Below are 27,576 nucleotides of genomic sequence, written 5' to 3'. Positions count from 1 at the left end.
TTTTCGATCGAAGTAGCTGGTCTAGTGGACTTATGTGGTCCCAGGAAACTATGAAATACCTCAGCCACATAGGAAGGAGAAGGAATGTTTGTTTAGGTGTTTTTGGAGCGTCAGCGATGCTTTTTCTTCCAATAATCTTGCATGAATAGGACTTTCTAATGTTAAAAACGTGTCACATGGAAATCGCAAATACGAGCGCTGCGCTAAAAAGGTGGCTCCATAGGGAAACATGGGCGTTAAAAAACAATCGCAAAACGCTGAAAGATAGGACATGCTGTCATGATTTTTGTAATCACAACATTGCAGGAGTGCAATCCTGGCAAATGGGAATGAAACCATTGAAAATCATTGGTTTCAGAATTCCGTGTTTTCACTCACTCTCGCATCGCTCAAAAATCACACAATTTTGTGTAAGCTCACAAAACAGCGTCTTACCTGTGTTGGAAACCATATTTGTTGCTTCGTGAGTGAGAAATCCCTTTACAGCTGAGGGACACACAGGCACCTGGAGATAAATTGGGAGAATCACGGTGTCCTGCGAAAAGAGGAGGAAGTGAAACCGAGGAAGCTACTGACGGTCTACAAGAGGTCTTCACTGACAGACTCAGATGTCATCCTGGTATTTCGGAGACTACTATGCTGTAGGCAGTGGCTGTATTTACGTGGCACATACTGATATGTAAGGTGCTAGTCATGATCCTTTACATAAATGGCATGCAATCTATGGATCGGGTTCTTCTTGGGAGTTTAGAATTGCCTTTCATGTAAACCCTTTTAGTAAGACATCCACAACCGAATCATAGCTCGTAGTACTCACTGAGCGGGGTTTGCAGTGGGTGTCCTGTTCTCTGGCACCAACCCACAGGGTGTAAATCTGGATGATCGGCGTCCAGCCAAAAGTCATACAAATGGCTCCAGCCATCAAAGTGAACCTTGGAAGGTGGGATGGGTTGTCAGAAACCCAGTATTAATAACCCTTCCCCATGCCCCCCAACATAAGATGGAAGCACACCAACAGCCACAGGGCACATGGTCCAAGCCACAAAAGCTGTATGCATGTAATGATAGAGAGGGGAAGTGACATAATGGACCGAACTAATGTATTCACCTTTATTCTGCACTCTTCCACGTCCACCACAGATGCCACCCGGATCAAGGAGGGGTTTCTTCTGTCTACTGCTTCGAGCTTCACGTTGACTTTGAATCCATGTGGGGGCCGCTTAAGAAGATAAAAACGGATTATAAGTGAGGAACATTTGAGGAGAAATAAGTAATTAAGCCAAATAGGCAAGTAATTTATATAATATTACAGTGTGGAAGGCTCGGGCAGGCACGGCAGCGGCACCCGTCTCCAACAAGTATCTCTCCCAGGTGAAGTTATCGGGGTCTGGATAATCTGCAGGAAGGCAGTCATGTTACTTCTTGGACTTTTAACAATATTTTCCCAATAAATACTATAATGGTTTCATATCTGAATGGCTTTAAAACTTTTTACTTCTACTCTGCCGTCACCATAGCTCTTGTGCACTAATACCTTGAGGGGGGGTGAGAGGCTTTCCATGTTCTTGACACCATCCCACAGAATGAACATAGGGACTGCTAGGGTCACACCTAGAAAGGGGTAGACAGGATAGATCACATTAATGCAAGAAAGACTGATGTTAGAATCTGAAAATGCATTCTACTACCCATATATGCAAGTCATGACAGCGGTATGTAATAATTCACCTTCTAAGCTGTAATCTCTGTTTATCTCTGACCGATCATTAAAATGCAGTATTGATACAATTTGTCTTTTTCATCCAGGTCTTGCCTTTAGTGTAATTGTTTTATTGCTTTTGTCTCAAGAAATAATTATTATTCATGACTTTAAGGCCCCCTGTCCACGGGCGTTGCGGTATCCCGCTGCCCGGGAGCAGGAGCTGCAGACGGATCTCCACCGGTCAGCCTATCTGAAAGATAGGCTGACCACGGAGAATCGCGGCCTTTTGTTGGCCGTGAGCGGAGAATCGCAATGATTCTCCACTTGTGGACAGGGGGGAAGCGCTCTCCATAGCAACGCTATGGAGAATTTTCACTGCGTTACCCGCTGCCGGATTATCGCTGTGGGGAACGCAATGAAAACCCGCCAGTGGACAGGCAGCCTTACTCCTATAAAGAAAGAGCAAGCTGAGGAGAAGAACAAGCCTTACCACACACCAGTTCCTACACAGCAGAGAGTTGTTGGTACTGAGACACGGAGGTATCCGGATGGTGTGATTCACTAGTGAAGGAATGATAGGCCTCCTGTATATGGTGTAACTAACTGTGAGCAGACCTCTCCATTGTTGGCACTTACTGTAAAGGAGATACTCTGTGATGGCTTGTATTATATTTGTGACTTTTGTTGCTGACTGCAGCAATCAGCTGTTCTGTGGCAGCTCCAGAGTTATAAAGACACCCCAAATAGAGTTAGACAGAAAGGGAACGGCTCCTTGATCTAGCTCTTACTTAAGGGTATGTTCACACATTGCGGATGTTGGTGTGGATCCGTACTAAAAACCACGTCAAAATCTGCACTATTTGATGCGGATTTCACTATGGATCTGCAGCAGATTTTACTCTTTCCACTAAAGTCTGCTATGGATTCAAGGTGAACTTCGCACCACTGGTACGGATTTTGACATGGTTTTTGCCACAGACTTTGCTGTGGAATTTCCACTGTGAAAATTCAGCACCCTTTTTGGAAAATAACATATTTTTTATCTGCCCCAGGCCAGTAAATTAGTAAGAAATTCCTACCAATAGTCATAGGTGTCACCCCAGTTGTCAAAGTGCACAAGAAATCTGTCTTCTACTACATCAGTGACGCTGGCCACACATATCAGAGAAGGATTCATCTTGTCCACAGCTTCTAATTTCATACCCACTCGAAAGAGGGATGGGGGAGCACCCTAATAAAGACAAAGAAAATCCCAGGTACAGTGAGAATGGTCAGAAACACCAGACTAATGTTTGATCTTAAAGTAGGAAGATAAAAAGATTGCCATTTTTATTATGCTTTCCTACTCACAAGCGTTAAACGGAAGTTGTCATCAGCTATAAGCACCATAAACTGAGTTTATGGGCTTATAGGAGAGGGTCCGAGGAGTGCAGGGGTGTACTTTTTATACTCCCTTGGCTCCTCGTTCCCTCTCTGTCAGCCCTGGATTTCGGTGCTCCATCCATACATCAGACTCTTCTCTGTAGTCGGCGTGCGCACACACACGGCTCTATAAGGGTGCATGCACACTGACTGCAGAGATCAGTCTGATGCATATATCCGGCACCGACTTCCAGGGCTCATAAACTTAGTTTATCGTGCTTATACCGGTAGGTGATGACAGGTTCCCTTTAATGCCAAGTAAATATTACGAATAATCCTGAGCTCTATCATGTGTTGCAAGGAATGTTCACTGGTTCTGGTGATATACACCAGGGGACTTGTTATAAACAGCAAATAATGGATAATGGACAATTGCATCATATACTGATGGAAGTGTGGAAGACCGGTAGAGTTGTGACTAAAAGATGGGATTCTATAGTCTATTTTACAGTAGTGTAAACCTCTATATGAAACAGATTTTATTGTCTGTTATAGGCTGAGCTGTTACACAAATGTAGGGAAATACCGAGAACCACACAACAGAAAACCACATATGGGTATTCACACTTCATACACTGAACAATCCCTGCATTAGGAACAGTTGGAGGGTGACTTGTGATTAGTAACGCCACGTTATGATCTGCTCCCAGATAATGTGTTGACCTTTCCTTCACGCAGACGTTGGCAACATTTGGCAGACATGGGTTAACGTGGTGACTTGAGTGACTTTGACCACGGGCAGATTATTGGTGCCCAGAGGTGTGGTGCCAGTATTTCTGAAACAGTCACACTTGTTGGCTGTTCCTGAACCACAATGTTAGAGGTGTACCAAGACTGGTTGAACCATGGATAGATATCCAGTTGAAGATCACATAGCGGCAGGCCATGTATGGTTGATCCTGGAGGTGAGCTTCAGGTGGTACATCTGCTATCTCAGCAACGATGTGCCACAGTGGACCAACTGACCCAGCAGTACAACGACAGGCAAGTTAGATGAATTTCCGCAATAACCGTGCAGTGTAGCTTGTGTCGACTGGTGTTCAATAGCCAAAGACTGGCAAGAGTGCTCCAGATGACCCCACATTATCACCAACAACAGCTCACATGCACCCAGGAAACATATCATTGAACCTTGAACACACAGCAGAAGGTTGTCTGGAGTGATGAGTCCCATTTCCTGCTGAACCATACAGCTGGGTTCACATTTTGCATGAACAGCATGAAGCCATATCCCATGGGTACATCATTGTGGTTCAACATGCCAGTTGTGGCAGTGTCATGGCATGGCCTAAGACTGTTGGTCTTCATACCACAATAATTGAATGGTGAACGCTGCAGGGACCTGTTAGCTGACAATCTGCAAACATTTTCTCCCCGACCATCATGCCATTTTTTAACAGGATAATGTTCTGTTTCATTGAGCTTGGATCACTAGGGAGTGGTTGGAGGAACACAACAATTAAAGCTCCACACTGCCTTGGCCTCCAGACTTACTGGACTGTAACCCCATTGACCATGTTTGGGATATACTGGAAAGGGACACGAGATCTGCTCCCGCTTATCTGCAAAACATGCACCAGCAGATAGAGCTACTACAGCAGGCATGGGTCGAGTTGAGTATGGAGGATGTTCGCCACCTTGTAGAATCTGTTTCCTGACGTTTGACAGCCATACTCGCTCAAAATGTTGGATCAAACTTTTATTGAGTAGGTGTTTCTAATGCAGTGATCGTTCAGTGTATATCCTGTGGATATGCTACATACGTCCCACAGGTAAGGGTCCAACTTATAGAGAGAATGGGGATCCCCTGGCCCATGATACTGTATGCTGATGATAACATGACTGAGGTGCAGAACTCACAATTTTTGGAGTTATAAACAGATGTTTAGGAGCCACGTGAGCTTTTGTGAGTCTCAGGTAATGGGTCCAACTGAAGTCTTCATCTTTATATCCTACACACAAAGAACACCAATGAAGATACATGTTACCACAAGAGTAACTGAAGACTTTTTAAACCTAGAGAAGCAGTTTGTCGCAACAAAAGAACTGTGGAAAGAGGGGTTTTAGCGCAAAAAAATGCCCTAAATTGTGTCCCATATTGAAAAAAAGAGGAAGGAGTGGCCTGACACGCAGGAAAGCTGATAAAGGAGTGATATGCTGCATGTGATGTAAGCTTGACACTGCAGAAGGTGCTCCCAAGACAATAATTGCCCAATGAGGCAAAAAATGTGTCCCATAATTGCATCCCTAAAACATAACCTTTATTTAAATCCTTAGAAATAAATAAAGGGGTTAATTAGAAATACAGCGTTTCCTGGGAGCAAGATGCAGTTTACGTGTGTATATTTGCACCATAAGCATGCATTCTGTATGGAGGGCAAATATATGTGAATGTATTGTAGCCATCAATAGTATATTGGTATAACGGAGTGAAACCCATAGCTGCAGTCACACGGACGGATTTGCATTGCGCAGCCCGCAGCAAATACCGCCCCAATAGCATGCTATAGCAAATCGTGATTTCATCTCCACGAGCGCAAATCGATTGCCATTTTTCGCTTGTGGAGAAGAAATCGCAGCATGCTGCAATTCTGTGCAGACTACGCACAGACCGCTTTCATTGAAGTAAATGAAAGCCGTCCGTCCCGCGGCACTTCTGCAGTGAACACTGCAGAAGTACACTGGATACGCATCATCGCCTAGCATCGGCGGCTACTGCACATGCATGACGGAGTGCCGGGCAGCACATCCGCAGCGCAGAAAGAAGCCACTGGACAGAAAAATGGTCTGGCTGCTTGACAGGATGAGAAAAATGGTCTGGCACATAGGAGGTCGAGGGCCGGTGGAGTCTGGCTGTCACTCAGCGGTTATTGCCATAATAAGACATTTGTATGGAATGAAGCTCTTTCTACATCACAATAGTAAAAAACAAACAAAATAAAAAATGTGCAAACAAGGTAAAAACCTTTCATCATGACCTTTTGGGGGCTGCAATTTGTGTCCCGTTCTCTCACACCAGCCAGCAGGGTGAATATCCGGTGAGTCGGCGTTCACCCAGAAATCGTGACAATCTGAATACCCATCAAAGTGAACTCTTATTCGAAACCCACACACCTAGGGAATAAAAGGTGCAGAAAATATACAAAAAAAAGATCAATTTCTGAGAAGTCAACAAAAGTAAACAATCAAATCTAATAAAAGAACCAGAGTGGCACAGAGACCTTTTTTTTCTAGACATAAAGGCTTTCATTATGGACACGAGTTGCTAGGCTGCCTGGATTTAACCCTATAAGCTAGTTTTGAGGTTGAAACTAGAGTAATTTGTGCTCACATTGTAGGTTGAATGACACAAAAAATGTGGTCTTCTAAAAGTGCTCCATGTACTCTCACCAAATGGGCGCAGGAGAGTTAAGTGAAGGTCCTTCTTGAAAATGAGTACAGTCCATCCCGCAGAAGTAACTGCCGCAATGTCGTACACTAGTCAATGGTGCAGCAGGCAACTTATCATCATTGTAGCTCCATCCCATCATATCTATATCAAGAGACTGTGTCAGGACTCAAACCTAGGGGCTGCCGTGCTCCAGGCGGCGCCTCTTTTGATTGAGTTATCAGTCTTCTTGATAGCTCCCATGCAAAACCTTGCCCTTGTTCCTTGCTCCTAATTCCATACTCTTGTGTTTTCCTGACTGGCTCCATCCTGTGTTTTCCCTAATTAGTCTTCCTATATAAACCTGTCCCTCCCTTTTTGCGCTTCCAGCCTCTGGTCAAGCTCCTCCACTTGCCTGCTCCTCTAACAAAAGATAATTGCTTCCGTGCACCCACCCCTGGCTTCCCCTGACTGCGCTACCTGCCTGCTCCTCTGTACTGCAACAGATACTTCCCGTGTACGACCTCTGGCTTGCCTGACTATGCTACCCGCCCATACCGGTTACAACTAGGGACTTCAAACCAGAACCTGATCGCTACAGACTGTGTCCAACATTTCACCTGGGCTCTTTGTATTTCTGCAGTTCTCACTTATTCCTTCATCTATTCCCTCATCCTTGGGCCACATTAAAGAAACATTAGATTTAGTAAAGGCATTTAAAGACAACATTGCTGAGCATAAGATGGCTGGAACGCCCATCAGTTCACAAAAAGAAGAGTCCAAGGTGCAGTGTAGAGTCCCTAAATGCCATTATGCACTGCATACATACATCTATACAGTATGCATGTACTTACACAGTGTTCATTCTAAAGCATGATGAATCAATGAAGAGACTTTTTTGTGAAGCTCTTTTCACACTGCACTATTGGCTTCCGTTAAGTGTATGCATCGGGAAAAGCTCTCGATGTAACGTTTAACAGAGGCCGTCACTGAAGCCGAACAGCGGCATTCCTTATCCATATGAAATACATGCATCCTGTATAGAAAGTAGCCATTAAATGGATGCCATTGGAACCTATGGGTGATGTCACTCTCAGGCATCTGTTTAACGCATCCATGACTCAAAGACTACTTTGGTATCCGTTTCAGGCTGGGTTCACACTGCTTTCAGTGAGCGCCAAGCTTTTCCATCCAGAAGAAGCAATAAACGTTCAATACTAAAACAGGAACCAAAACGGTAGGCTTTGTTCTCCATTTGAGCAGATTTCCATCTCTTTCTGACATTTGTGCCAAACAGAATAGCGTTGTCAACTTAGTAAATTAAAGCCTATGCTTCCGTACCGGGTGCCATTTGGGTCAGCTGGGTGCAAACTGAAACACAATGTGAGCTGAGCCTAAGGGATACATCTTATTACAGGATGTGTCTTGATGGAATAGCACAATGTGTTTGGTTTACATGACTTTTTTCCACTAGTGTTTTTTACCAGTTTATGTCCATCTCACCTCAGCCACAGTGAGGATGAAATACATGGATGGATGCTGGGGGTCAATTCCCTCTAGCTTCATCCCCACCTTGAAGCCATTCTTGTGCTGAGTTCCCAGCTGCCACTGCAGAAGAAGGAATCGGTCACTTTGCCATACAGACAAAACATTATGCTGATGACATCTGAGCAGTGCCAGTCCCGTGAGTGGCAACTGCTGTGCAAGAAAACGGCATGAAATTGACAGATTTATAATACAGATGCTATACCATGTTTCCTTGAAAATAGGACCCTGTCTTATAATAATTTGTTGCCACAAAAGTGGCACTAGGTCTTATTACACTTACCTAGCAGGCTCTGTCCAGGTCGCTCCCACTGCTCTCCACAGCTCTGAAGTTCTTCCCGCAGTCCTTAGCCGCTTATACAAAATCACTTCCTGGTTACGTGATTCATAAATCCTGCCACCTTGAAGCGATGGCTGTGATTGGTTCTTCGACCGCTGCTCAGCCAATCAATACAGCACTGGATGAACCAATGCGATGGCTGTGATTGGTTTATCCAGCGCTGCACTGATTGGCTGAGCAGCGGTCGAAGAACCAATCACAGCCATCGCTTCAGGAGGCAGGATTTATGAATCACGTAACCAGGAAGTGATGTTGTACGAGCGGCTAAGAACTGCGGGAATCGCGACCAATCTCTAGAGAGGAGGGACCTGGACCAAGCCTGCTAGGTAATGTAATATTTGAATTTTTTTTTTAATGTAGTGTAACTAGGGCTCATTTTCGCGGTTATATTTCAAGCCTCCCCAAAAATTAGGCTAGGGCTTATTTTCAGTGTAAGTCTTATTTTCAGGGAAACAGGGTATATCACAGATCCAACAACTGTGCAGACAGTTCATCTACTACAGTAGCTTTACTATGTCTGGAGTCAGGTTACCTCTATTGTTTAGTGTGGTGATACCATCTGTATACAGATGGGGGCAGCAGCCATGACAGCGCTCCAGATGAGCAGATCATAAAATTAGTGGTTAAAGAATAACCATGAACCTGACGTTAGTTACCTGCAGGTCCTACATACAAACTTGTCACCAGATCATGGCTGAAGTACGGGGTTATTACAAATGATCTTCCTGATGTGAACCCCTCTTAACTCCCATTTAATGACACTCAGATACAGAAATCTGATATCAATGGAAACAGAAACTCAAAATGTTCATTTAGCAAAACTGTCTAACAGCAAGACTGTCCTTATTGCCCGTATCAGCCAATCGCAGTGTAGCTTTTTATTTCTCAAGCTGCTGAAGTAAAATGAATGCTGTGCTGTGATTGGTTGCAATGGGCAACAAAGACATAGAAAGTTTTCAAAACTGAGGCCCAAAAAGTTTTATTCTGCCGTAGTCGTGGCTATGGGGATATGAGACAAAATGGCTGCCAACGATCCACGCTGTGCGCATAAATTGTAAGTGGTACTCCAATTTTAAGGAAAAAGGTTACATCAGCAAGCGTGGAAACAGTGGAGTGCGTTCATGCAGGTTTCACACAAAGTCCTCAGAAGTCCACCGCAAGCAGAGAATTGGATGTCCCACTATCAACTGGGAGATGCTACAAACGTTTGCGATATTGTCCCTACCGACTGTAGCTGTTACCGGCCCTGAAACCGGACGACCAGACTGCGAGAGGGTGCAAACTGTAATGGCAAGCAATGGTTTCATGGAATCTTTAGTGTTTAGTGATGGAGCCGCCTTCCTGCTTTCAGGCAGTTACCAAATGTTATGTCAGAATCTGGGGGTAGAAAAGCCATTGGTCTACGTGGAGCGTATGTGAGACTGCCCCAAGGTGATGTGTTGTATAACCTGTAGGAAAGTGTATGGACCCTTCTTTTTCATGAGGAAGCAATCCTAGGGAATTCATACTTGGACACTACAGACACGGCTTCTGCCGCACCTGCCGAACAGGAAATCACAGGCTTCATCTACCAACAGGATGGGCATCCCCCATGACGATGGAGTCAGAAGGGAGCTCAATACACAACCAAACGGATGCATTGGCCGTGCAGGTGGTGACCATAGTGAACTTCTTCCTTGGCCTTCACGTTCCCCGGACCTCACACCTTGTGATTGTTTTCTCTAGGGGAGTGTTACGAGTCTACGTACCCTCTCCCCCCTTACCATCCATCATGCATGATTTGCGAGGATGCGTCACAGAAGCCATTGCATCAGTCGTGATACGCCGCAAGGTGTATGGCAGGAACTTGATTATAGGCTCGATGCGTTGAGTGTAGAGATGAGCGAGTATACTCGGTAAAGGCAATTGCTCGAGCGAGCATTGCCTTTACCGAGTACCTGCCCGCTCGAGACAGAAGGTTCGGGTGCCAGCACGGGGGAGCGGTAAGTAGCGGCTATCAGCAGGAGGGAGCGGGGGGAGAGAGAGAGAGAGAGATCTCCCCTCCGTTCCTCCCCGCTCTCCCCCGCAGCTCCCTGCCCGCCGCCGGCACCCGAACGTTTCATCTCGAGCGAGTTGATACTCGGTAAAGGCAATGCTCGCTTGAGTAAGGGGGCCACATTAAACACCTCTGATATGGAAAACATTTTTGATGTTGTGCAACAAAATGTTTTGAATTTCTCTTTCCATTTATGTCAAATTTATGTATCTTAATGTCAATAAATGGGAGTTATGAGGGTTTCAAATCAGGAAGATTACTTCTAATAACCCTGTATATACCCTCTACAGACTAATAAGTTAGTGTTTCAAAAACAGAAAAAATGGTGAACACACACTTATGAATCAGATGCAAAATAAAGTGGTTTATTAGTAGGTCCAGATGCACATTTGTATGTTTTTAATGTTTCGGACACAAGTCATTCTCCAGGAGTCTCTCTGCACTCTCCCCTGACTGCTCAGTAAAGGGCTTCTGTCTGAAATGTTGCAGATGCACCAGTTTGTACCCGGACCTACTAAAAATTATATACTGTATATATAATATTTTTTTGTATCTAATATGCAAATGTCTTTTCTTTCTGTTTTGGTAATACATGCGCCATTGGCGGTGTGTGACGTAGGTTGCAGCTCTACATTTTAAATAGCAAGAGGGATGTGCTACCGCTCCGGTTTATGATGGAGGCTGGAATCTGTCATGTACTATTTTTATGGGTTTGGGGTTGTGCTGAGACTGAAGAATATTACATATAGTGACACATATAAACTACTGTGATGCAATCTGGGGCCATGCAGGTTCGCAGCCTCGGACAGTCACTTGTCACCTCCAATAGAACAAGGCATCATGGCTATAGAATAAATCTGCTATCTTTATAATGGACCAGTAACGGTTTACATGTAGCTTTATTTTAGCTGTGAATTTCTTTTTTAAAAAGTCTGACAGGAGATGCTATGAGGAAAATAATGCAACATACTGCACAATACATAGATAATGGCGCACCCTTATAATAGCATTATTAAACAATGCTATCAGCACTACCCCATGGAGAACTGAGAACACTGATCACTAAAATCAAGCTCACTTGATTTTAACGATCAGCAAAAAGAGCCCGAAATGCTGGTGCCCCGCGCCCATTTACACACACCGATTATCGCTAAAACGATCGCCGATGAGCGAAGTTTTAGCGATAATCGTGCACTGTAAATGGGCCTTTAGTGTATAGTAGGGTATGCCTTATGTAAAGGGAACCTATTTATGAGGATCTCTTATCTCTCGTGATGCCCACTGCTGTGTCATTGTAGGCTTTAGAAGACACTGCAATGCTTTTTTAATACAAAAGGAAAACCTTTACTCCTTCCGACCCACATCATAGGCCCCTCACCCAGCCAGCCAGAAACCTACTGAAACCCCTGAAACAGCCTGTCTGTACATGTTGTCTTTACCTTCTGGGGAAGACCCGGGCTTTGGCTTATATTCCCAGTCATGTTAAAAATCAGATCAGTTGGAAAGTCAGATATTAGAAGGTCGGACGTTGACTTATACGAAAGCTGCCTTATAGTAAGTGACGCTGCAGGGATATGATCAGCACAGAGGTCATTGTGCAGGGAGGGGGAGGAGGTCAGCTGCAATTATCACCTATTGTGAATGATGGACCCTATGTTTTATATATATATATATATGTCAATTTTAATTTGAAATCCTGTCTATGACGTTGAGAACCTGCTGATGCACTTCAAGTCAGTTTATCAGTCTGTACTGCCATCTGCTGTGTTGCTGAAATATATCAATGCAGAAAAACAGAGAACTAGAGAAAAAAAAGAGGAAAAGCATTATCCTATTTTATGCGTTCTCTTTAGGGTGCTGTTATGCGAATGCTAGTGCTTGCATTTTCCCCGACGATTGCTGGGCTGAACCTGCAAGCGTGCAAGTACAGGTGTAGCCCAGCAATTAGTGCTATTACACGAGCGTTAATGGTGCTCATGTAATGGCCCCCTACAGAAAATACTTATGTATTATATAATTAGGGGCATGTGGTGAATGAACTGTACTGATTAGTCACAGTCTGACAGTGATTACTCGCTACACAGTACTCCAAGCTATTAGCAGCTCCCTGTTCCTGCATCCGATTAAAACTAAACTAAACTGCAGATAATCCAGCCTATAAAGTGTCCCTCGAATTCCAATCTCCCACCAAATCTGACATTGGCTGTGGAGAGACTATAGTACACGCTGGGCGGCACAGTTACTAAGGCAGAAGTATTAAAGAGGTATTCCAGGTTTTTACTATTGATGACCTCTCCTTAGGATAAGTCATCAACAGTCGATCGATGAGGGTCCACGGCTGAGGGTCCCCACCAATCAGCTCGTCCTCTAACATGCCCTCAGTGCAGCGGGGGCAGACATGGTGGTCAGGGCTGTAATTGTAATAGTCGGCTTCACTTCCATTGAAATTAATGGGAGCGATACCTCCTATTACACTTCTGGCTCTGACCGCAATGAGAATGCGGGAATGGTAATAGAAGGCATCGCTCACTTTGATTTCAGTGAGAGTGAAGCCGTCTATTACACTTCTGACCCTGACCACCAAAGACAACATCTGGCCACACTGCACTGACAGAGGGCCGAAAGATCAGTTGATCAGCAGGGATCCTAAATAGCGGACCTCGCTGATCAACCATCCATGACCTATCCTGAGAGTAGGTCATTAAGAGTAAAAGCCTGGGATACCCCTTTAAGCCTGGAGATAATTATGCACGTTTCCCATTCTAACAAATTAGACCAGTGCCTGATACTTACCGGTTGCCATATGATTGCTCTCAGCAAATGTACCGCCCAACGTGCACTACCATCTTACAGGTAGGGAGGTTGGAGGGACAATGTAGGCTGGCAAGTTATGAAGAAGCAGTATGGACACCGTAAGCAGTTTTTTCAATTAGCAATCTTGGAAAGTTGGATTTATTCGGGTTTTTGTAAGTACAATGTGTTTGGTTTCTTTTATGGTCATTTTAGTTTTTGTGCTCATTTTTTCAGCATCCGTTTAGCTTTTTTATCACAATGTGCATTTCTTTAGGTTTTACCCTCAATCATGCATTTCTTTTTAGATACTAGATGTAGAGCCCAAATAGCTTGTTAGCCACAGCAATCCCTGTAATGTTTAATACTCTTGTATAAAATAGATAAAGGTATTCTAGAGGTGATACATTTATTGGCTGGCATTCCCCACTGTCCTCTCTGCTTGGCTCTGTCAGCGCTGTGTAAATAAGCGCTGTGATTGGATTGAGCGCCAGCCAATCACAGCTGGCGCTTGATCCAATCACAGCGCTTACTTACACAGCACTGACGGCAGGGGATTTGAAAGCCGAGCAGGAAGATGACAGCGGGGAGAATTCTAAAGCAGCTTGATTGGCTGTGAATGATCAAGCACTGGCTGTGACTGGCTGGCGCTCGATCCAATCACAGCTCTTACTTACACAGCGCTGATGGCGGGGGATGACAGAGCCGAGGAAAGAGGACGGCGGGGGATGACAGCGGAGAGAATTCAAGCAGCCTGCCGCACCGCCACCGGAGACACAGACACCGGCTGGGAGGTGAGTATGGAGGGTTTTTTAAGCCTTGCCTGACTAGTATAAGCCAAGGGGGGCTTTTTCAGCACAAAAAAATGTGCTGAAAAACTAGGCTTATACTCGAGTATATACAGTAAATCCTGAAATATATTTCATGTGTTTTATAAAACCAGACTTACCTCCCGAAAAAGATTGAGAGGAGCAGCATTGGATTTCTGTTCCTCCAGGTAAGATGACCAAGACCAAGAATCTCCCATCTCGTCCCCTGAAACTTTGATATTGCAGGAAATAAGACTACTGTCCATAATTGTAGAGTGAAAATGTGGGGCTGAAAGGATGGAAAAGCTACAGTGCTGGCGCAGAGACAATCCAAGACTCAGCTGTGTGTATACAAGAGGGACTAGGGCACAATCTGGGTGCAGGAGGAGATAGCCGGACATGCAGGGAAAGCAGTGTAACTCTCATGGGACAAGACAAGAAAAGCAATGGGGGGAGATGAAGAATGACCCAAACAAGTGCAGGACAATGTATTTTGAAGGACACCATGGAGAAGATAGACGAGGCAATGACACTGATCAGTCATAACAAAATAACTCTGACGGCATACCCAACCACAAGCCAAGGGACCTCTCTATTTCTCTTATCAAGCAGAGCTGGTGCTATGAAGACTGTACTGTTAGGCTATGGCTTTATGGTGACACCTGTGAGTGGCGGTAATATTGTGATTTCACTAGGATTTTCAGATCACTCTGGATCTCCAGCCTAAATGGACCCAATTGTGGCAGAGTCTCTTACTATTTAGAAATGATTTGGAAGACATATTTGTGCTTATGCTTAGATATTGGACAGCAGATGTGCAGTTATGGACTTAACATTATGGATTGAAGTCAGTAACTCCGCTCAAAGCTTACATGCTATTTATCTTCTTGTACGCATCAGGATTATGATCAGTGACTCTGGCTAAGCTGGACTGAACGGGAGGGGGGCAAAGTGTTCTGAATACCCACCTCCTGCCTCGTTAATAGCACGGTCTGTTGTCATGTCCCCAATATACAAGCCCACAGTGTATCTCCCTGTTGGCTTGTATATGTACAAGCCCACAGGGAGATACACTATGACAAGATATCTCCAGTGAAGATGGCCACATACTTTAGATAACAGAGTCAACAACTACCCCTCCCAACCCCTTGTCTACACACACACTTGGCCGGCTGAATATGCATGAGTTCTGAGAGGGGAGTAAGCTGCTGCCAGACACCTCTGACTGTGGCTTATCTCCCCTAAGAACAGAATGATCAGGCATGTTGAAATCTAGCAGCCAGATCCTTCTTTTCCCCAACATCTGCCATTGTGGGAGAGTCAGGAGGTTCCCAAACAGATAGTTGGCCAATCCCATCAAAATCAGCCGGCTCGGACAACATTTATGTGCCAGGACCGCTTAAGAAAATTAAATGGGGTGCCTGGTTGCAAGGGATTTTTCAAGCATGGGTGCAACTGTATCCAAACAATAAAAAGCTACTGCTGCACCCACGGTCCTCCCGGTCTTTGTTTATAAACAGCTAGCACCTGCCTGCCTGCTGCAGCCAATCAGAGGCCACGGTGGTCACATGTCAGTCATGGCATCATGGGTGGTGATGTCAGGAGAATGCTAAGGGACTAGCTGCAGCTGTCAGCTGATAGCTGTTCATAAACAAAGACAAGAGAGGGCGGCAATGCTGGATGACGGGGGGGGGGGGGGGGGGGGGGGCGACAAATGGCTGAGTACAGACACTTTTAATGTTTTAACATAGTAGCACCCATTTAAAAAAAATGCTCAAACCTGCACAACCCCTTGTAATTGCTTCATATATACTGAGGGAAATAGGCCTGCATGAAGAAGAGATTCTGGAGATGTGCCTTAAATGCTAATTACTAATGATTAATTTCCATCTGCAGGCTCCTATATGTGTTCTGAAGATTCGGCAGGTAATACTAGCTTCCCTATTGTCCAATGAGCCAGCTGCTCTACAAAAATGAATTTAGCTTGTTTGCTTCGTTTCAAGCGTCCCAAAGTAAGTACTCATCACTTGGTATGTATGTAAGAAGTAACAGTACTAAAACAAAGAAGAGCAATTACTTTGTGATTCTCGGTGGCTCCATAGCTCCCCTTCTGAGCTCCTTACATTGGATTCATCAACATCTCCTGGGACTTTCTTTTCTTTCTGCTTTTCCTGCACAGAAATACTTTCCAGGTACATATCTGACAGAATGGTACTACAATGACAGCGCACACGTGAATATATCATGTATTCGCTTGACAGGTTAAGGATCATGCATCGCGTGACATTGAGAATGTTACCCTTTATATACTGAGCTGCACAGGAATACGTGATTCAACACAACAGGCCAATTACACAGTGCAATGTTTATTTTCAGATATGGGTCATTAGAACACAATGGATAGTAGTTGACACACTGTATCGTTGATGTATCATACAGTTCTGGACCCATACCACAGCAATGTGATACCCAAAGTCCAAGAACCAGTCAAGATGCCTACTGCACTCTCCATTCATAACACTTGCAAAGACAATACGCAGTTGACATGAATACAGTGATGGCTCTTTCCTCACCATTGGTTCGGCTTCTGACTCTGCTGGACTTTGGTATTCTTTTGGTCTCCGTTTCTTGACAGGTTTTGGGGTCTCGTTGCCTACCCCAAACCCTTGTGATGGCTCCACGACCAGGGACCTGCTGTGGACACCCCAGAAACCAGGGAGAGGGTGACACTGACCCACTCCCTAACCAACCCTCCCCCCCAATTAATGTAACCTGCAGATTTAAGTCTCACCTCTCTTTAAATTGACAGACTTCACCACATGTTTCACATTTTACCCCAGGAACATGCTGGCAGCCACAGGTATCGCAGAGACACAGTGTGGTATCAGAATGAGGGCTCTCCTTTCCATCGAGACCTGTAAAGGACAGGAGCCACAAGTAGTAATAGTGGTACATGAATGTATAGCCATAGACACTCCAAAAAGGCACATATAGGATACAAATCCCAATGTAACAAATGTTAATATATGCATTAAGGCCCTTTTACACGCAACAATAATTGTGAAGGAGCTTTAGAACGCTCGTTCACCCGATCATTGCCCAGTGCAAACAGGACAGCAAACAGGTGACGAACGAGCACACACTTGTTTCTCAGCTAATCACATTATTTGTGCGGCCGTGGAAATCATTATTGTTAAAGCACATCTTGGGTGAACGGTTCGTCCCCTATTGGATTCTTAGGCCGCCTGCACACTGCCGGGTCAGATCCCCTGTGAGAAATCTCGCAGTGGGACCCGACCCGCGCCCCTGCAGGGACCAGTGCGGGACTTGCCTTCTCCCGCGGCTCTGTAATCTGCCAGCCAGCCGGCGCATGCGCAGAGCAGAGCCGGGCTGCCAGGAGTAACATTTATGTGCGGGCCTCTGCGAGACCCGCACAGAAATAGGACATGCCGCGATTTGTTTTCCGTGTGTATTTTCACGCGGACCAATCGTGGCCGTCTGCATAGGATTGCGTTTTGCAATGCAATCCTATGCAGGCAGGCACAGGCGGAAATTCTGCGGGAAATCCTGCCTGTGTGCAGGGGGCCTTACTTGGCTTGTGTAAAGGCCAGGTAAATGAATGCCAATCTTGATGATTGGTGCTCTTCAATTGCTTATATCTGCCCTTAGTTTTAGTCTTGTCCCCAGGAACTTCTGGAGTGCCACAGTAAAAAGCAACTAATAAAAGCCCATGAAAGACCATTACAACTAAGGGGGACTTTACATGGGACAGCTATCATATGAATAGTTGTTTGATTGCTCTTACACAAAGTAATTATTGTTCAACTTTACAATCACTGAACAAATTGTTAGGAGCGTTTACACAGGCTGAAATCTCAATTGTCGACTAGTTAGGAGGTGTCAGGTTCAGGGGGAGAGCGGGGAGGAACGGGGGGGAGATCCCGCTCCCCCATGTTCACTCCCTCAACTCACCGCTCACCCCCGCCGGCCCCCGAATCTTTTGGCACGAGCGGGCATGTACTCGAAAATGGCAATACTCGCTCGAGTAGTTTGCCTTAGCGAGTACGCTCGCTCATCTCTACTACCCAAAAGTCACTCACACGTATTTATGTGTTTTCAGGAGACAAATGGCACTCGCTAGAAGGGCAAAATGTTCAAAAAAGGGTGGGAGCCAATCAGTGTTCATCGGGAGGCGCACAGCGAACAAGTGCACACCCCCCTGCAAAGTTGTTGGCTAGATGTTGAAAGACAAACTATTACCTGTTTACACCAGATGATTAATCAACCAGGGATTATTTTTAGGTGAGCTGAAACTATGAGACTGGTGAATTAATTTTTGCTCGTCACCCAGTTGGTGGCCGTGTTTACATAGAACTGTCACTTACATTTGCTCTTTCGACCAGCTATAGCTGTCTCACACAAAGCCACCGGACACCTTCCTTGTTATAGGCAATACACCTACTATTTCTGCATAAGGCCCTATGTAAGTAGATGAGAATCCACACTTTATGTAAGGTGACAAGCACATGTGGGCATGGCTGTCACGCACTTTATTTTTACAGATGGAAGCTCACCTGGTGGGTAGGCTTGGCTGTTGATTTCTATGGTGTGTTGTAGGCTTTCATCATTGGGGTGTTCGGGACTTTCTTCCTTAGGATCCAGAGAGCTGAAACGGAGCTAACAGAGAACAGGATCCGCATCAGTTTTTAACCAAAATCGAGAGCGGATACTAAAAATTATGGTTTTTGCAAATGTATTTTTTTGTATTTAAGGGCTGATTTACAGACAACGATTATCGCTCAAAATTCATCCAAATGACAGTTTTTGAGCGATCATCTTTGTGTGTAAATGTGTGCCCATTGTGCATTCTTCGCCCATTGCTAAGTTCATCTCAGCATAAAAGCCATCATCTCTGATAAGAGGGACCACATGCTGAGTTCTCCAGGGCGGTGCTGATAACATAGTTATTAGCAGGCAGCCCGTTAGGAGGCCAATGGACATGTATTTAAAGAACAGACCACCTGCTGTTCTGTAAATACATCTCCTGGCAGCTGATTAACATGCAAATGATGTTAATTAGCTGCTAATGGACATTAACAGTTAACATCATTAGTACCTAATGCAAAATGATCCCTCAAAGCTTCTGACGAATTTTGAGCGATCATCTTTGTGTGTAAATGGACCTTTAGTTCGCCATCCCATCCCTATATGAATGAGGATTAATAGCTGTTTTCGCTGAAAAGGTATTACTGTGTAGATATGGATAATAAGTAGCAGTCATTGTTTCATATGTGTCCTGTCCTGCATAAGAAGTATGGTGTGACTACATGATAGGCAAGTAGTGTGACAAGAACTACCGTATGTAAAGAGCCAATAAGTGGAAGGTGCTCAGTGATTTATGGGAGCTGTGGTTATAGCGCTTCCATATCTGCCCAAGAGAGGAACCTCTTCCTGCTGTACATGCCTCACAGCTCCTGTCCGCATGCTGTCTCTTGTCTATTGGCTATGTCACAAATGTTTATTGATAAACAGGAGTGTTACGTAGCAGCAATTACAGTTAGGACTACACCGCAGCATGAGGCACAGTCAGAAAATGACGGAAAAGATCTGTCGTGGAGATTACCACAGATCTGTGGATTTTCTTGCAGATTTCGTTCTATGCTTTGCAAAGAATAAAACCCGCAGAAAGAACTGTCATTCTGCAATTTACATGCACAGATTTTTCTGCAGGTTGCGGATGAGTTTCCTTAAGTCACATCTACTTCCTGCTGCTGTCATACACTCCGAATCCTTGACAAAAATGGGTATTCAGGCAGAAAATTTGCAGAATTTAGACATAGTCTAATATCGCAGGCGCAACTACTGCAAGAAGTCCAAAGTGACAGTTTTAAGGTCACTTGCAACTTTCTTTCGAAAGTGAAGTCATCTTGTGACTTTGACTGCCATGTAATTTGCATGTGACCTCATATAGCCATAATCTGACTGACCTGTGGATTCACCGTGGCCATGACTGGCTCTACTCCCCTCTTTTCTTGCTGCTCTTCTACAAGAGAGCGCCGCATTTCTGAGCAGGAAACTATGGCCACATTGATAGCTGTTGAAATGAAAGAAAAGACTTTTATCTCAGTGCATGTTACCTGTAGTATGGAGGTATAGGGGTCACTGCATGGAGCTTACAGACAAATATTAGCACAATTCATTACTCATTAGCATACAAGTAGAATAGCGTACGTAAAAGCAGTAATTCTCAAGTACTCCCAACAGGTCATGTTTTCAGGATTTCCTCAGTATTACACAGGTGATGGAATTATTGTCGGTGCCTCAGACATTACAACTGGTGTTCTTACTATAGGATATCCTGAACACATGACATGTTGAAGGTACTTGAGTATAAGGCCTCCTTCACACAGGCGACAAAGTCGAGCGATTTTCATGCATTGCGACAATGCTACAAATGGCATGTGTGTGAAGCCCATGCTTTCCTATGGGTTCCTTCACATTTGTGATGTTTTGTAGCATGCAACATTGCGAGTGAAAAACCTCGCGGGTTTCACGATATGCACACAACTCGTGAGCTTTTGTAGCCCATATTTCCCTATGGAGCCTTCCTTACCGCTCCATTGCATCACACAAAAACACGATTTTCATGCGGTGTGATGCAACTTTGATAGTAGGAAGTCCTACGTTCCTACTGTCAAAGCCCTAGCTGCTGGAGAAAAAAAAAATTACATCACCTTAGAAGCGCTGTCCGACTCGCTGCATCTCCTTCCCCGTCCCCGGCACTGGTCTACAGCATCTGTTCTGGCCAGGGATTGAAAAAAACCCGCCTCCTGGAAGCGCTGCCTCTGATTGGCTGAGCGCTGTGATGCTTAGCCAAACAGAGCTAGCGCTCGATGAACCAATGACAGCCATTCAATGAATCATTTCTTTTCCTGCAGCTAGGACTTTTTTTCTGGGGTAGGGCTTATATTTCAAGCACCCCACTCCTGAAAATCCTCACAAGTAGTGCTACAAAGTCATGCAACTTTGTAGCGCCACAAACTCGCGGTATGGCCTAAGGCCTCTTTCACACAGGCTACAAAATCATCACTACAAAACACGTGTATGTGAAGCTCATGGTTCCCAGTGGGTTCTTTTAGGCTACAAAACATCGTTCAAGTGAAAGAACCCATTGGAAACCCGGGCTTCACATACATGCGTTTTGCAGCGATGATTTTGTAGCCCGTGGGAAAGAGGGTCTTTCACACAAACATATATCAGCCACAATTTCACAGCCAGCCGATATACGCTACCAATCTGTTGCATCTGCTTCCAATGCATCAGTTCAGATGGGCGTATTCCCGATAATGTAAAAACGTACGGCCGGCAAAGATAGCGCATATGGTGTGCATTCCGGCTCGACTATTATTTACTCCGGCCAGGAAAGATAGTTCTGGAACTATCTTTTCCGTCCGGAATACAGCCGCTGCCCTAGACTCCTATGAAAGCCTATGATAGCTGTCGGAGGTGGGAGGGAGTTTAGCAGCGTGACTGCTATATTCCCTCCCCCTTTTCAACCCTTGCTGACTGTCTGCAATGGTAGGGGGCGGGAGCTAGTGTGTTAAAGCCCCACCCCCTCTGACAGCTCCCATAGGCTGGAGTGGAGATGGGGAAGGACTAGCTCTGCTAAGCTCCCACCCCCTCTCCTTGTCGCAGAGCTAAACTACCACTTCCCTGGCCGACGGTATTCTGAGGCTGCGGTGTATATGTACCACAGCCTCGGCCTTCTGAACGAGCCTCTAAATGGGAGTTGTAGCTGTGACTTGGTGACGGCTGCCTCTCGTTCACGTGATTTTTGGCCGTGCTGTGGCCATTACACGGCCGGCCGAAAATCGTCACGCCCGTGTGAATGAAGGCTAAGGCTGCCATTACACAGCAGTATTTCTGCCCTGAAAAACACAGGGTGAAAACGCTGACTGCAGCCGGCACCTGGACTCCCCATAGTCATTGGCCTGAGAAATTCAGGTGCCGGCTGCAACCAGTGTAGCTTTGGTTACATTTGCAGGGGAGAAATGCTGGTGTAATAGAACCCTTGGTGCGCATTCACACAGTCCGTAAACGCTGCAGCAATTACACCACATGCGATGGCAGGCTTAGGAACCTTTTACATGGGCTACAATTCACCCACAGGGTGCAACCAAATCCGCCACTGCAAATTCCACACCAAAATCCTCAAATCTCATTGCAGATATGGATGCAGAATTGCTAGCAGAACTCAGCCTCTTCAGTTTTACATCAAAATCCACACAGAGCGGTGGGATTTAAGTACGGAATTTACCGCTATTTGCGCTGCGTCCTGTGGACTAATTCTGCCTGTGTGAAGCAGCCTTAGGCCGCTTTCATACAAGCGTATTTCAGCCTCGTATTTGGTTTTTTTTTTGACTGTAATATGAAGTTAATGTAAATTTATGTATCTATTCATACGGCCATATTTTTCACGGCCGTATTTTAAAAACACAGCATGACCTATTTTTTCCTGTATTTTCCGTATTCCTATTCTTTTCTATTGGCTACATATGGATCAGTCTTTGCCCAGTATAAAATATACAGAGGCAAATAGTGATGACATACAGTTGTGATGTCATCGGTAACGTATGCGTATAACGGACATATTACACTACGCTCGTCTGCAACTGGCCTTAGAGTTAAATGGAACCCGTCTTATTCCCACAGCACCATATACTAAGTTATGGCGCTGTTAAGGGACTTGAGAGCGAACTAGGTGATGTATTTTTTATATTTACCTGCTCCCACAATCCCGCGGTGTCCCCCCCTGAAGTCGGAAAGCGGCAAAAAAATCTGAATGTTTTCAGAGACTCGTGCGCACGTTCTTCTATACAAAACTATGAGAGCTTCGGACTCTGATAATATATTAAACTCCATGAGCTACATAGCAGCACACTGATTGATAGTACATGCTCCATTTAACATGTCGCTATTTAAATGCCTGGTATTTTAGCAGTACAGAATTGCATAGTTGATGCAACTGATTAGTATTAGTTATAAATTAACCCCCCCCCCTAACTCCCCACCCCAATTGACCTACATATGTTCCTATGTTATGGTGTAAACTGCTATTTCTACTAACGATATTGGACTGACATCTTTCCCGGCGGCTGTACCTGTAGCAGAAGGTAAAAGTACCATGCCCTCTTGGGTCACGCGGCACAGCGGCTCATCACTTCTCACTTTGGATGCGGATAGATCCATAGCGGTTGTTCCCAGATCAGTGCTTGAATGGACACAAAAAAAATCAACGGGGTTAAAGATGAAGAAATGGGGGTGAGAAGGAACGGATTATAGGATGTGTCGAAGCCATTATGGACAAATGAAGATGGGATGGAGACGAAGATAAAAACAGATCCCAGAGAGGTCAGATAAGATATCAGCATAAGACACATAATATAACACCCATCGTACATGCAATACATTTACATTGCTTATCATGCGAGAGCGATGCCTGTCACTGCCTTGGCGGCAATAAATGGACGGGTTCACCTCTTTTACCTGTCAAATATCCAACAGCATGGTAGTCCTCTCAGCAGACAGGGTCTCTATACTCTCCAGCAGCTACCTCCATGCTAGGGAGAGAGGACAGAGGAGTTAATGAGTTGTACAGGTGCTCGCCTTCCTTGCTGTGATGTGTTATGGCAGTGAAGAGGTTAAATGCAGAGCATCCTACCCAACGTAACAACACTGCTATTCCAACCGCAATCTGCAGGGAGCTTGTGCGCCTGCGCTACACCATTATGTGTGCAACATGGGGGGATCAGGGAAGACAGAAGCCGCTGTCAGAAGAGGGGGTGGAGATGGTTACAGAATGACGAGGAAATAAATGACTATGTATCTATATGGTAATCAGCGAGCAGCGGCGCATACATCATTACCGTAACACAACAGCAGCTTTACTGAATGATATTGTGTAACTAGATAATGAGCACAAGAATAATGCAATGTAACGAGCAAGACGGATCACAGGAGGAGAATATGGAGTCTCCTGGCTTATGTAGGAAGTCAGCTGAAGGGTAATATGGAAAACACATTTAGATCACTTGTCTGTGAAGCGGCTGAATAATCACACACTGGTAGTAAAAAGCTCACACGGAAATTGACCCCTCAGTGACTGGTTTATATCTTTGTTACAATACATTTTTTTTTTTTTTACCGTCAAAAAGGTAGGAACGGACAGCGGGGAGTAATGCTCCGTGTCTGATAAAAATAAACTATATTCACACTTCTATTCTTGAAAGCATTCTTACTTTGCAGCATTTTTTCCCACACCTGCCTAAAACTTTTGCACAGTAATACACATATCTATCTATCTATCCCATATCTATCTATCTATCTATCTATCTCATATCTATCCCATATCTATCTATCTCATATCTATCTATCTATCTCATATCTATCCCATATCTATCTATCTATCTATCTATCTCATATCTATCTCTCTATCTATCCCATATCTATCTTAGTAGAAGTGCTAATAGTTTATTTTACTCAATTAACAAAATACAAAGTCAATGGACAAAAGAGAAATCTAAATCAAAGCAATATCTGGTGTGACCTGACCGCCCTTTGCCAAAAATAAAGTAACATCAATTCTTCTAGAAAACACTCTTACAAATCCAGTCTTTTTGTATAGTTAAAATTAAAATATTTGGCTGTAACAGAAGGGAGTTTGTTTGCCGAAGGACTGGAGAGCGGTACAATAATGAGTGTCTGCAGACAGCAGGAAGCATGGTGGAGAGCGGTACAATAATGAGTGTCTGCAGGCAGCAGTGAAGCATGGTGGAGAGCGGTACAATAATGAGTGTCTGCAGACAGCAGGAAGCATGGTGGACAGCGGTACAATAATGAGTGTCTGCAGGCAGCAGTGAAGCATGGTGGAGAGCGGTACAATAATGAGTGTCTGCAGGCAGCAGTGAAGCATGGTGGAGAGCGGTACAATAATGAGTGTCTGCAGACAGCAGGAAGCATGGTGGAGAGCGGTACAATAATGAGTGTCTGCAGACAGCAGGAAGCATGGTGGAGAGCGGTACAATAATGAGTGTCTGCAGGCAGCAGTGAAGCATGGTGGAGAGCGTTACAATAATGAGTGTCTGCAGGCAGCAGTGAAGCATGGTGGAGAGCGGTACAATGAGTGTCTGCAGGCAGCAGTGAAGCATGGTGGAGAGCGGTACAATAATGAGTGTCTGCAGGAAGCAGTGAAGCATGGTGGAGAGCGGTAGAATAATGAGTGTCTGCAGGCAACAGTGAAGCATGTTGGAGAGTCGTACAATAATGAGTGTCTGCAGGCAGCAGTGAAGTACGGTGGAGAGCAGTACAATAATGAGTGTCTGCAGGCAGCAGTGAAGCATGGTGGAGAGTGGTACAATGAGTGTCTGCAGACAACAGGAAGCATAGTGGAGAGCGGTACAATAATGAGTGCCTGAAGGCAGCAGTGAAGCATGGTGGAGAGCGGTACAATAATGAGCGTCTGCAGGCAGCAGTGAAGCATAATGGAGAGCAGTACAATAATGAGTGTCTGCAGGCAGCAGTGAAGCATGGTGGAGAGCGGTACAATAATGAGCGTCTGCAGGCAGCAGTGAAGCATGGTGGAGAGCGGTACAGTAATAAGCGTCTACAGGTAGCAGTGAAGCATGGTGGACAGCGGTACAATAATGAGTGTCTGCAGGTAACAGTGAAGCATAATGGAGAGCAGTACAATAATGAGTGTCTGCAGGCAGCAGTGAAGCATGGCGGAGGCTCCTTGCAATTTGGGGCTACATTTCAGCAAATGAAGCTGGGGATTTGGTCAAGATTAATGATACCCTCAATGCTAAGCAATATAGACAGATACTTATCCATCATATAATATCATCAGGGAGGCGTCTGACTGGCTCCAAATTTATTCTGCAGTAGGACAACAACCCCAAACATCTAACCACTGTCATTAAGAACTATTTTCAGCATAAAGAAGAACAAGGAGTCCTGGAAGTGATGATACGGCTCCACAAAACCCTGATCTTAGCATCATCTAGTCTGTCTGGGATTACATGAACAGACAGAAGGATTTGAGCAAGCCTAAATCCACAGATCTGTGCTTAGTTCTCCAAGATGTTTGGAACAACCTCCCTGCTGAGTTCCTTCAAAAACTGTGTGCAAGTGTACCTGCAAGAACTGATGCTGTTTTGAAGGCAGAGGCCGGTCACACCAAATATTGATTTGATTTTAATTTCCATTTTGTTCATTCACTTTGCATTTTGTTAATTGATAAAAATAAACTATTTTTAAAACAATTCTCACTTTGACGTGTTTTCCACACCTGCCTATATCTTTTGAACAGTACTATTTATGTGTTTTATATACTACTAGCTTATCCGTCGCGCGTTGCTGCGAAGACAGACAGACATACATTCGTTTTTATATATCTAGATAACAACCAATCACAGCGCAGCTTTTTTAGGTTACCTCAGTGGTATAATATATAACAACCAATCACAGCGCAGCTTTCATGTTACCTCAGCTTTACAATATATAACACCCAATCACAGCGCAGCTTATATGTTACCTCAGCAATATAAAATATAACAACTAATCACAGTGCAGCTTTCATGTTACGTCAGCAGTAAGAGAAATAACAACCAATCACAGCGCAACTTTTATTCTGCCTCAGCAATATAAAAAATAGCAACGAATCACAGCGCAGCATTCATTTTACCTCAGCGGTATAATATATAGCAACCAATCACAGCACAGCTTTTATTTTACCTCAGCATTCTCAATATCCAGGAATTGTCTTGTGATACGTTCGGCGGATGCATCATTTTGTAGTTGAACACGCATCCCGTTGCTCGTAATGCCTTTTGCTTTTGTGCTTGAGATGGAAATCAAACGATCTTTGTCTGGGGGGGCATAACTGTCGACGACGCTCGCACGCCGCCTATCGTAGGATAGATGTACTATGCCAGTAATCTTCCCAGGAGTGTACTCAACAACTTCCCATTAACTTTTCCTATTTATGACATAATCAATGCTCGTGCCAAATTTTAAGTTTCTATTACATCGGGAAGCGAGAAAATTCGATTCCGTACGTAAAATGTGGACGCCAATTGTTTTGCGCTTAAAATTGAATAATCGAGTTGGGACCCATTAACTTTTCCTATTTATGACATAATCAATGCTCGTGCCAAATTTCAAGTTTCTATGACATCGGGAAGTGAGAGAATTCGATTCCGTATGTAAAATTTGGACGCTAATTCTTTTGCGCAAAAAATTGAATAATCGAGTTGGGACCGATTAGCTTTTCCTATTTATGACATATTCAATGCTCGTGCCAAATTTCGAGTTTCTATGACATTGGGAAGCGAGAAAATTAGATTCCGTACGTAAAATTTGGACGCTAATTCTTTGGCGCATAGAATTGAATAATTGAGTTGGGACCCATTAGCGTTTCCTATTTGTGACATATTCAATGCCAAATTTCAAGTTTCTATGTGAGAAAATTAGATTCCGTACGCAAAATTTGGACGCTAACTCTTTTGC

The 27,576-nt window shown here is 44.5% G+C and overlaps 1 protein-coding gene across 1 annotated transcript in view; it reads right to left on the bottom strand.

Moving 5' to 3' along the window:
• Window positions 1–27,576, bottom strand: part of L3MBTL1 (L3MBTL histone methyl-lysine binding protein 1) — a 38,704-nt gene that overhangs the window by 8,855 nt on the left and 2,273 nt on the right. The window contains exons 2-18 of the mRNA XM_066586801.1: window positions 23,557–23,630; window positions 23,172–23,281; window positions 19,998–20,104; window positions 18,585–18,687; window positions 16,802–16,925; window positions 16,584–16,704; window positions 16,088–16,181; window positions 14,151–14,242; window positions 7,995–8,099; window positions 6,103–6,238; window positions 4,985–5,076; window positions 2,782–2,933; window positions 1,535–1,611; window positions 1,311–1,396; window positions 1,109–1,219; window positions 818–932; window positions 436–535 (exon numbers count right to left, since the gene is read on the bottom strand). Of these exons, the coding sequence (XP_066442898.1) occupies window positions 436–535; window positions 818–932; window positions 1,109–1,219; window positions 1,311–1,396; window positions 1,535–1,611; window positions 2,782–2,933; window positions 4,985–5,076; window positions 6,103–6,238; window positions 7,995–8,099; window positions 14,151–14,242; window positions 16,088–16,181; window positions 16,584–16,704; window positions 16,802–16,925; window positions 18,585–18,687; window positions 19,998–20,104; window positions 23,172–23,259 (1,703 nt within the window). The 5' untranslated portion in view covers window positions 23,260–23,281; window positions 23,557–23,630. The remainder of the gene's footprint in view (window positions 1–435; window positions 536–817; window positions 933–1,108; window positions 1,220–1,310; window positions 1,397–1,534; window positions 1,612–2,781; window positions 2,934–4,984; window positions 5,077–6,102; window positions 6,239–7,994; window positions 8,100–14,150; window positions 14,243–16,087; window positions 16,182–16,583; window positions 16,705–16,801; window positions 16,926–18,584; window positions 18,688–19,997; window positions 20,105–23,171; window positions 23,282–23,556; window positions 23,631–27,576) is intronic.

The sequence above is a fragment of the Eleutherodactylus coqui genome, chromosome 13 (assembly GCF_035609145.1).
Source record: "Eleutherodactylus coqui strain aEleCoq1 chromosome 13, aEleCoq1.hap1, whole genome shotgun sequence".
Taxonomy (NCBI): Eukaryota; Metazoa; Chordata; class Amphibia; order Anura; family Eleutherodactylidae; genus Eleutherodactylus; species Eleutherodactylus coqui.
The sequence above is the reverse complement of the archived record's forward strand: the minus strand, read 5'-3'. Positions and strand labels throughout refer to the sequence as shown.